This window comes from Miniopterus schreibersii, assembly GCF_964146895.1.
Source record: "Miniopterus schreibersii genome assembly, chromosome: X".
NCBI classification, from domain to species: Eukaryota; Metazoa; Chordata; class Mammalia; order Chiroptera; family Miniopteridae; genus Miniopterus; species Miniopterus schreibersii.
This window is the reverse complement of record NC_138104.1, coordinates 54,937,647-54,948,853: the sequence shown is the minus strand read 5'-3', so window position 1 is coordinate 54,948,853 and position 11,207 is coordinate 54,937,647. Positions and strand designations below refer to the sequence as shown.

Below are 11,207 nucleotides of genomic sequence, written 5' to 3'. Positions count from 1 at the left end.
TGATGATTGTTTTAAAGTCCTTTTCAGGTATTTTAAACATCTGATTCATCTTACTGTCTGTTTCTATAGATTTTCTTTTCCCATTAAAGTTGTGATTTTCCTGGTTCTTGGTATAATGGAACACTAGACCATATTCAAACAAATTTGTTACTTATGTATTTATTTATTTATTGAATTTATTTGGGTGATATTGGTTCACAAAACCATACAATTTCAGTGTACAACTAATTAAAACATCATCTGCACACTGCATTGTGCACCCATTCCCCCAAACAAAGTTTCTTTCCATATGCATTTTCCCTTGTTTTGTTCACCTCCACCTAACCCCTACACCCATTTCCCTCTGGCTACCATCACACTGTTGTCTGAGTCTATGTGATATATACATCTATATATCTTTCTATATATCTATATATTATATATCTATATGTCTACATATATCTATATATCTATATCATCTTATGCTAGTACCAGGCTGTTTTAATCACAATGTTCTTGTGGTATAGTTTGATATCAGGTATTATGATACCTCAACTTTGGTCTTCTTTTTCAAGGTTGCTGAAGCTCTTTGGTGTATTTTTGGTTTCATATAAATTTTCGGAATATTTGTTCTAGATATGTGAAATATACCATTGGTATTTTAATAGGAAATTCATTGAATCTATAGATTGCTTTAGGTAGTATGGGAATTTTAATGATGTTGATCCTTCAAATCCATTAACACAGTATATACTTCTACCTATTTGTACCTTCCTCGACTTCTTTCTTCATAGTTTTCCAGGTACATGTCTTTTACTTTCTTGGTTAAATTTATTCCTAGATACCATATTTTTGTTGTTGTTGTTATTGCAATAGTAAATGAGAAATTTTTCTAGTTTCTCATTCTGATACTTCATTATTGGTGTATAGAAATGTCACCAATTTCTGAATATCAATTTTATAACCTCTTACTTTGCCAAATTCATTTATTAGATCTAGTAGCTTTTGGTGGAATCTTTAGGGTTTTCTACGTACAATGTCATGTCATCTGTGAATAATGACAGTATTACTTCCTCTTTTCCAATTTGAATATCTTTTATTTCTTTTTCTTGTCTCGTGGTGGCTAGGACTTCCAGTACTATGTTGAATAATAGTGGTGAAAGCAGACATCCCTGTCTTGTTTTTAATCTTAGGAGAAATGATTTTAGTTTTTGCTCTTTGGGTATAATGTTGGCTGTGGGTTTGTCTTATATGGCCTTTATTTTGTTGAAGAATGTTCCCTTTATTCTCACTATACTGAAAAGTTTTTTGTTTTTTTTTTGGTCAGAAATGGGTGCTGAGTTTTTTCAAATGTTTTATCTTCATCTTTTGATATGATCAAGTGATTTTTATATTTCATATTGTCTATGTGATGTATCATTCATTGATTTTCAGATATTGTACAAACCTTGCATCCCTGGAATGAATCCCACTTGATCATGGTGTATGATCTTTTTAATGTATTGTTGGATCTGGTTTGCTTATATTTTGTTGAGGATTTTAGCACCTATGTTCATTTGAGATATTGGCCTATAATTTTCTTTTTTTGTAGTTTATCTGTTTTCTTAATTAGGATATTGCTGGCCTCATAAAATGAGATTGGGAGTTTTGCCTCCTCTTTAATTTTTTGGAATTGTTTGAGAAGTATAGGTGTTACATCTTTAAATGTTTGGTAAAATTCACCTGTGAATCCACTGTTCCAGAGCTTTTGTTTGCTGAGAGTTTTTTTTTAAATTAAATTAATTAATTTATTTATTTAAATTAATTAATTTATAAATTAAATTAATTTATAAATTAAATTAATTAATTTATTGCTTCAATTTCATTAGTTGCAACTTGTCTATTCAGGTTTTCTGATTCTTCCTGTTTCAGTTTTGGAAGATTAGGTATTTCTAGAAATTTATCCATTTCACCCAGGTTGTCCAATTTATCGGCATACAGTTGTTCATAGCATTTTTTACAATTCTTTTTATGTGATGTCAGTTGTTAATTCTCTCTTTTCATTTCTGATTTTATTTATTTGAGTCTTCTCTCTGTCTCTGTCTCTCTCTCTCTCTTTGATGAGTCTGGTTAAAGGTTTGTGAATCTTGATAATCTTTTCAAAGAACCAGTTCTTGATTTCATTGATCGTTTATATTATGTTTTTAGTCGTTATGTCATTTATTTTCACTCTAATCTTTATTTTTGCCTTTATTGTACTTAATCCAGGCTTTGCTTTTTGTTAGTTTGCTAGTCATTTTAGGTGCAGGGTTAGATTTATTTGACTTTTTTCTTGCTTCTTGAAGTAGGCCTGTAATGCTATGAACTTCCCCCTCAGGTCTCCTTTCTCTGTGTCCCATATATTTGGCACTGTGTTGTGTTCCTCTTTATTTGTTTCCAGGTGATTTTTTATTTTTTCCTTGTTCTCATTGGTAACCCATTCATTGTTTAATAACATGCTATTTAACCTCCATATGTTTGAATGTGTTTTTTTGTTTGTTTGAATGTTTTTCCATTTTTTAAATTGTAGTTGATTTCTAGTTTCATACCATTGTGGTCAGAGAATATGTTTGATAGGATTCCAGTCTTCTTGAATTTGTTAAGACTTATTTTATATCCTAACATGTGGTCTATCTTTGAGAATTTTCCATGTGCACTTTGGAAGAATGTATATTCTGCTGCTTTGGGATGAAATGTTCTATATCAATTAAATCCATCTAATTTAGTGTGTCATTTGAGGTCATTGTTGTCTTGTTTGCTTGTTGTTGTTATTTTGTGGTCTGGAAGATCTATCCATTGATGACAGTGGGGTGTTAAATTCCACTTCTATGCTCATTTAGCTGTTGATCCCTCTGTTAATATCCACCAAAATTATCTTTATATATTTAGGTGCTCCAATGTTGGGTGCATATATGTTTACAAGGGTTATATCCTGTTGTTGGATTGATCCCTTTAGTATTATATAGTACCCTTCTTTTTCTCTTGTTATGGCCTTTGTTTTTAGTCTACTTTGTCATATATAAGTATTGCTACCTAAGCTTTTTATGCATTTCCATATGCGAGTCTCTCAGAGACAGCATGTATATGGGTCATGATTTCTTATCCATTCATCTACTGTATTAAAATGATTGGAACTTTTAATTCATTTATATTTAAGGTTATTATTGATAGGTACTTATTTATTGCAATTTTTTTCTATATATCTATGTTTTTCTCTCTATTTCTTCTTAAAGCTGTCCCTTTATGATTTCTTCTAATACTGGTTTGGTGGTAATTAACTCCTTTAACTTTTTTTTTTTGGACTGGGAAAGTCTTTATTTCCCCTTCAATTTTAGATTATATCCTTGATGGATAGAGTAATCTTGGTTGCAGGTCCTTGCTGTTCATCACTTTGAATACTTCAGGCTAATCCCTTCTGGTCTGAAGTGTTTCTGTTGAGGAAAAAGTAGACAGCCTTGTGGGGAATCCCTTGCAGGTAACTAGCTGTTTCTTCCTTGCTGCCATTAAAATTCTCTCTTTGTCCTGAACCTTTGCCATTTTATTTTAAATATGTTTTTATTGATTTCAGAGAGAGGAGAGGGAGAGAGAGATAGAAATATCAAGGATGAGAGGGAATCATTGATTGATCAGCTGCCTCCCTCATGCCCCCTACTGGGGATCAAGCCTACATCCCGGGCATGTGCCCTGACCAGGAATCGAACTGTGACCTCCAGGTTCATGGGTTGTCACTCAACACTGAGCCGCACTGCCTAGGCGAATCTTTGCCATTTTAATTATAATGTGTCTTGGTGTGGGTCTTTTTGGATTCATCTTCATTGGGACTCTGTGCTTCCCAAAGTTGTTTGACTTTTTCCTTCATCAGGTTAGGAAAGTTTTCACTCATTATTTCTTCAAACAGGTTGTCTATCCTTTGCTCACTCTCTTTTCCTTCTGGTAACCCTATGATGTGGATGTTATGCTTGATGTTGCCCCAGAGCCCCTTAGATTTTCCTCGTTTTTAAAAATTCTATTTTCTTTTTCATGCTCTGCTTGGGTGCTTAATGTTATATTGTCCTCTAAATTGCTGATTCAGTCCTCTGTTTCGTCTAATCTGATGTTGATTTTTTCTAGTGTATTCTTCACTTCAGCTATTGTATTCTTTATTTTTGACTGTTTTTTCTTTCTTTATGTTTTCCATGTACTTTTTATTGCTTACTATCTTTTTTGTTTAAGCTCTCACTGCAATCATCTATTTTTCTTCTAAGGCCCTTGAGCAGTATTACAACAATTGTTTTAAATTCTGCATGTGGTATTTTGGTTGCTTCTATTTCATTTAATTCTTTTTCTGGGGATTTATCTTGTTCTTTTGAGGTATATTTCTTTGTCACCCCATTTTGCTCGATATATTAGGTAGATCCACCATGACTCCAAAATTTGTTATAATGGCTCTATGATGGTGTCTTATTGGGCTCTGTGGCACAAACTTCCAGATCACCTGAGCTCAGTGCTCCAGAAATGTTTCTTGTGTGTTATGTGCACCCTTCTTTTGTTGTTGAGTCTTGATGCTGATGGCCCTTTTGTGGTTGGAGTTTACACTTCAGGCTAGTTGACTGAATACACGGGTAAACCTTGATCACCATATATGAGATGCTGTGCAGGGTTTGTCTTCAAGGCAGAGTTTTTGACAGTAGGGTGTGGTGCCTGCCAGAATTTCTTTTTGGGTGTGCCACTTGTGTGGCTAGTTGCATTGAGCTCTGGTGTTGTATGAATCCCACCACTGGTTGTACTGGTTCTCGGTCCACTTGGGCCAGGTTCAGGTACAAGTTGATTTCAGACACTGTGTGTAACCAGCTTTGGGCTACCTCTCTGGAACTGCAATGCTGTTCACTGTTTGTGGCTGCATCTACTATGCCTGACTGTGCATGAGAGTGGCCAATCTGTTTATAAGGGTCAGCTTTGTCCAGCTCAGAGCTGAGGGAAGATATATAAAAGGACTGAGGCTCCCTGAGATCCTCCTCCACTTGTCAGCTACTCCTCTTCCCCATGAGGTTGCCTTGTCTTTTTCCAGACCATTCTGAAGAAAGACTGTAGAGTGGTCTCATACTGGCCATGAACCACAGCCCTATCCACAGGTTGTGAGCTCAGTAAGGTGGGACAACTGGGATTAGGAGGACAAGTCTGTGGGTCCCCTACTTGAAGGCTACCTAGTTGTTCACTCAGTGAGGGGAAAGTTGCTCCTACTCCAGAGCCAAACCACTTAGTCTCTGCCAGTCTCCAACTCTAGTTCCCCTAAGGGTGTCACTGTCACTGCAGGTTCAGGTTCAAAACAGCCATCAGACCCCTCTGCAAGAGAAAGATCAACAGGGCAGAGCCACCAGGGTTCAGGAGGAAAGATCAAAAGAGTCTTCCATTGAGGGTGATGCTAGCCTAGCCTGCAGGAAGGGACAAACACTTCATCCCAGTCCCAGACAATAGCCTCCGAGTGACTCACACTGAATGTTCCAGCTCTGACCCACTCTCTCTTCCCTTTGTGGAACTGAGCCCAGCTTAGTTGGTTATTCAGACTTGGCAGGGCTGATCCAAATACTCTCCCATTGTGAGTGGTGCCTTCAAGCCTGTAGGAGGGGGGTGAGTACTTCTTCCTCTTCCTAGGTAGTGAGGGCTAAGTTCTCAGGGGAGATAGGAACACTACCCACCCCTTGCAGTATAGCTACACACTCTGGTACCTGCTTGTGTGGTTCTCAGACAAAGCCTTCCCTGGGAGACATGCTCCTAAAGTCTCAGCTCTGCACAGCACTCTGGTTGCCCTTTGCAGCTGAAGTCAGCAGGATGAGGCCAGCCAAGTGATTCAACAAGTGTGAGGATAGTACCAGCTGTATGTTTGAGGTGGGGAAGACCAGCCCTCTTTCCAAAGCCAAACAGTTTAGTCACTGTCTGAGTCTCTGCCAAGAGCCTCCCCCAGAAAAAGAGGGTCCCAAAAGTCACTGCTGGGTGCAGCTGGAAGAACCCTCCACAGGACCTGAGTATGGCAGAATGGTTTCACGAGCAGTTGTGGACCCAGCAGTGCACTTCTCAGTCTGTTGCTGTAACAATAGGAGTGCATGTCCCTGGGAAAGTTGTGTTTGGGTCTCCCAGGCATTCTGAATCCCTGCTAATTTTTACCACCATAGGCTACATGGGATCCTCTTTCCATCTCTATTCCTCTGGGTTGGGTATCCCTGCATGAGGTTGAGACCACATGCTCCTAGGGAGAGAGAGTTTGACAGCTGTGATATACCTTTGGCTTCTCAGCCACCACACCTGGGTTTGGTGGCTAGCCCTTTTCACATCTCCACCCTTCTTGCCAGTCTCTATGTGGCTTCTTCTAGAAATTCTTGGTTATAATATTTTAGTTCAGCTAGTCTTCAGTTGGTTATTCAGGTTAATTGCTCCATAATTTAGATATATATCCTGCTTGGGTCTGGGAGCAGGTGAGTGTAGCTTCCACCTACACTGTAGCCATCTTGGAATCCCCCAAACAATCTATTTTAAGAGGCAGTCACCTTGCTTAAGTTTAGCTCACAGATTCTGGCATAATTTTATATGACAATGTATTTGTCAATGACTTTGATGTATTTTTTGTTTTGCTTGGTTTCTCTGGCATTGCTGGAGCTCCTGTTGATCCTTGTCAGAGCCACTTATTATTTCTGGGTAGGAAAAATATATTCTAGCTTGCAGGCATGAATAATGTGTTCTCGACTGAGCAGTTTACTATGTTGAAATTTCCCTTGGGGTAGATGAGTCTCTGGCCTGCAGAGATAAAGAGCACCTTTTCCAGCCACTTGGTGTCAGAAAGTCTCCTCCTCAATCCCTCTCTCCACTGCCTCCAGGCCACCCTGGGATTGTCACTAGGACTTCTCTTTGATCTTTGGCTGCATTCTGCTTGGTTGGGTATTGGAAAGATACTAAAATGCTCTGTTGCTTTATTTTTCTCCAGGATGCCTACCTCTTTCTATGTTTTTGAGTCCTTCTATTGTTTCCTCTTTCATTATTTCTGAGGTGTATTTATCTCCAGGGAGAGTCTATGGAATATCATCTGAATCAGAAGCCTAATTTATATTTTTAAAACATCACTTGCTTGCATGGAAAATCCATGGTAAGGTGCTAGAATGAATGTAAGGAAAGTAAGCAGGAGGCTACAACACTAGTCCAGGTGACAGATGGTTGTGTATTATACTGGGGTGATAGCAATGAAGATAGAAACAAATGGATCAATTAAAGATATTTTTGAGGTAAAACAAACAAGAATCACTGATGTGTTGACTTTGGGAATTTCTGGCTTGAGCAATTAAATGGATAGAAGTGTCACTTAATTGTCAAAAACGTCTCCTACATCCTCACTGAGAGCAAATCCTCCACAAAAAAATACATCTCTTTCTGAAATGCATGGGCTTGATCTTACATTCCCCAATCTGGGGCAGTATTACATACTCAGAAGAACTGTATCCCCATCCCACTTACCTCTCCTTGTCTCAGATTCATGACCAAGTTAACAACCTTCCAGATGAATACAAACTATAACTATTATTGACTGGAGTTCCTAGAGTGCACTGGGTTTTCAAAAACCTCCATATTAATAATAAGTCTAAAGAATCCTGGTGTTAAGTGCATTAATTATGCAATGGCTTAAGCAGTTTAACAGTTGATTTTATAACTAGCAATCCAAACTTTCCCCCTACCTCCACCTCTTGTTATATTCCTGATTTTCAGTAAAGTTCTCCAGGAAGCCACTGGTCACTATAAATCAATATGAATGATAGGCTGTGTCCTGCATTTTTCTCTTAAATCTTCAACATTATATAACAACTGAACACCAGCCTTGTGGATTTATACATATAATGTGCAAGGGGTTGGCTCAGAAGACAGGAAAGTTGCAGTCAATGTGGGTGCAAAGGATGGAGATTAGAGGATGTTTTCATGATATAAGAGGATGGAACAGTTACTCAGAGTCAAATAGATGAAGGCTTGAATCTCTGCTCAACTTCCAGCTGAATGTCCTTAGGTAAAATTACTCTCTCTGACCCTTTTTTCACTCAAATGTAAAACATAATAGCATGCTTGTAAAACTCAGGGTAGTCAAATGCAATCAGATATTAGATGCTTTGTAATGTGTTAAGCACTGTGTATTTCAGGTATCATCTTCACTGTCCCTGAGGCCTCTTCTGTTCTCCACTTGACATGTAAAATGTTAATATGGATACTGTAGTGAGGGTGGGCCTTCTTAAACCATCTCTACTCTCTTGTCTGTGGTCTCTTACCAAAGTTTTGAATAAGTTAAACTTGCAGGTGACAGAGGAATATTGTTTTAAGGTGCCAGAGAGATGAACTTTGTTTTAAAGAGGCCTCCTAAATTGCAAGTAGACCTCTTATACCCCCAACTACCAAAGAGCTCGTGGGATCTGTGACCTCCTTTCCTTGCCAACTGGACAGGTTTGAGCCTGGTATCAGTCGTCTGTTTCCCTCTGGCAACTTTTCTTGGCATTCAGAATACTTTTGGCGCCTATGGGCCAAAAGATGGTAGCCGCTATTCTGAATTTGAGGCTTCCTCTGGGACAGCATTTTCATTTCCAAAACACAAGCTTGCAGGCTGCAGAAAGGATAGACATACTCATTCCATACTCACTCCTCCCCCCACCATAGAGTGCTCTTTGTTTCAATTACAGTCACAACTTTCCAGAGGCAAGAGGAAACATCAAAATCAGCAAGTTCACTCTTACAGTGTTCTAACAAGTACTTTAATATACAGGAATTTCTGTCTAAAATATGGAGAAGACACTTAGCATCCCCTTCAATGTGATTGTGCTAGGAAATTGGAGGATGGGCTTTCTGAGGAGCTTCTGAGTTCAGAAGTTAAAGGTGCTCATGGCAACCACCATCCACCCACTTTTCCAAAATAGTTTTCTTCTAAAAAGAATCAAAATACAATTTGGATCTTCAAATTTCACCCCACTCATTCCCTCATCATGCCCATGCTCTTAGTCCTTAGCTTAGATGTAGATTATCTTCACGCTCACTTAGCCTTGGTTCAGAGTGAATTAGCTTAGGTCCTGGAAACAAGTAGAAACATATTCAATGTGTTTTACTCTTAGTATGTACTTTGTGAGAAGGAACAGGTTTTAGGCATTTCCAGATCTTCTAAGTGTCAGTGTGTGATAGAATCTAGCCATTGAAATTGTGATACATAATACTAGGGGACTTACCTAGCCCCAGGTTCCCAAGTGGAGCAAAGAAACTTAAAGAAAAAGAGGAAGTATAGCATTTCTATGTAAATAAATAAGTGAAAAAATACCCAGACAAGTTTGATTCTCTCCTATGCCTGTCTGCCATCCATGTCCCTTTTACAGTGAGGTGAGCTGCTAGTCCATAGCCTGCTGAGAGAGCAATCCTGATGTGCAGTGCCAAGATCCAGCTGTTAGTTCTTGAGGGACAGAAGCTTAAAGCTGTCATCCAGGATTGACCTCCTGTTGCGCCGTAGTTTTTTTTGACGATGTTGGTACCATACCACACCACCAAGAGCCAGAGCAATGAGGAGGAGAAGGACACCTGTGGCAATTAAGGCAGAAGCCAGCATCTCGATATCCTTTACAGGGATCTGCATGCCCAGCATCCTCACATTGCCTTCTCTAATGTCTCTGGAGATTGTTGCTGAAATGGAACAAGAGGAAAATGGGCACCTTGGGCTGGAGCATACTTTAAAAGGGGCACTTGCAATCTACTTCTAGAAGAGAAAAAGTAGTTATATCCAAATACAACAGAGGAACTATCCCTATTCCTAAAAATACCACCTGATGAAAACAGACTCAGAGGTTACAGTGACTTGGAATAGCAAGATGTTACAGCTAGGAATGTACTTAGGAAGTATTGAGACCACAATTCCCCTATGGAAAGTGCTAAGACTCAAAGTAGGAAAAGCCTTCATAGAAACATATGAAGGCCTTTGATGTAAAAAGAAAATAACTGTATTTGGTTTGCATGGTTCCAGGCAGTAGAATTAAAAGCTATAAGTAGAATCTCCAGGAAAGAAGTTTGACTCAATGATGTAACTTATCAATGCTCACTTTGACTGTTGGACTTTGACAATAGCCTCCCACTGTGTTGTCTGGTCTCTCATCTCTTTGAGTCACGATAACACTGATGTCACATTGATCTTTTTAGGTGGAATATTCAATTGTTTGTGTTCCTGGCATGCAAACTTTTAATGATCTCCAATTAACCTATGGAGTAAAGCTCAGACTCAAGTCAGTCATTCCAGCTTTCACAATCAGGCTCTAACCTGCTTTTCTAGCCTTATCTACTACTCTTCAGCTATAGCAACTCATTCTTTGTTCCGCAGAATAAGTGATCCTCTTTCAGACCTCCAAGACTTTCTCATGCAGCTCCCTTTGCTTGAATACCCTTTCTTCCTCCTCAACTTTCTATCTCCAGTTTAAACGCTACAAGTCTCTGCAAAGCTTTCATCAATTCAGCTGGACAGTTAAAACTCTTTTCTTCTGTGTTCTCAAAGTATCTGTACTGTTTAAACTCCCACAATTTACTTGCTTGAGCCAAGTTACCTAATCCTCCCTCATTTCTGTACTTCACTTTTTTTTTTTTCCAAATAAAGGGGATAATAACTATAATTAACTCAGAGGTTTATTGTGAGGTTTAAGTGGGTTAGTATTTATAAATATTTAGCATAGCATCTGGAAGATAGTATATGCAAAATAACTGATAGCCATTATTACTGTTTGCCTCTTTTTTTAAAGAAAAAAAATCTTTATTGATTTCAGACAGAGGAAGGGAGAGGGAGAGAGAGAGACAGAAACATCAATGATGAGAGAGTCATTGATCGGCTGCAGCCCGCAACCCGGGCATGTGCCCTAACCCGGAATCGGACCCCTATAGCCTGGATCCTAGGTCGACGCTCAACCGCTGAGCCATGCCTGGCTGGGTTCTTTGCCTTTTTAAAACAATACATAGCATCTAACACTGCAATTATTGTTTTTCTGTCTCATTCCATTTTTTAGACACAAATCTTTTGAAAAGTAGTGTCTATGTCTTACTTGTTTTGATGTTCTTGACATTCAGAATCTGTTCACTGAATGTTTAACTGGATGAACATATGTTCTTATAGAAGTTAAACAAGATAAAATTCATGCATGAATATGTATGGTGCTCCGCTCTCTCAGTCTCACCTTACCTCTTCACAACCC

At 38.7% G+C, this 11,207-nt stretch overlaps 1 protein-coding gene across 1 annotated transcript in view; it reads right to left on the bottom strand.

Moving 5' to 3' along the window:
* Positions 1–9,314: 9,314 nt before the first annotated feature.
* The window catches only part of HEPH (hephaestin), a 146,664-nt gene continuing 144,771 nt past the window's right edge, over positions 9,315–11,207 (bottom strand). Inside the window, exon 21 of the mRNA XM_081125343.1 lies at positions 9,315–9,660. Within this exon, the coding sequence (XP_080981469.1) occupies positions 9,428–9,660 (233 nt within the window). The 3' untranslated portion in view covers positions 9,315–9,427. The remainder of the gene's footprint in view (positions 9,661–11,207) is intronic.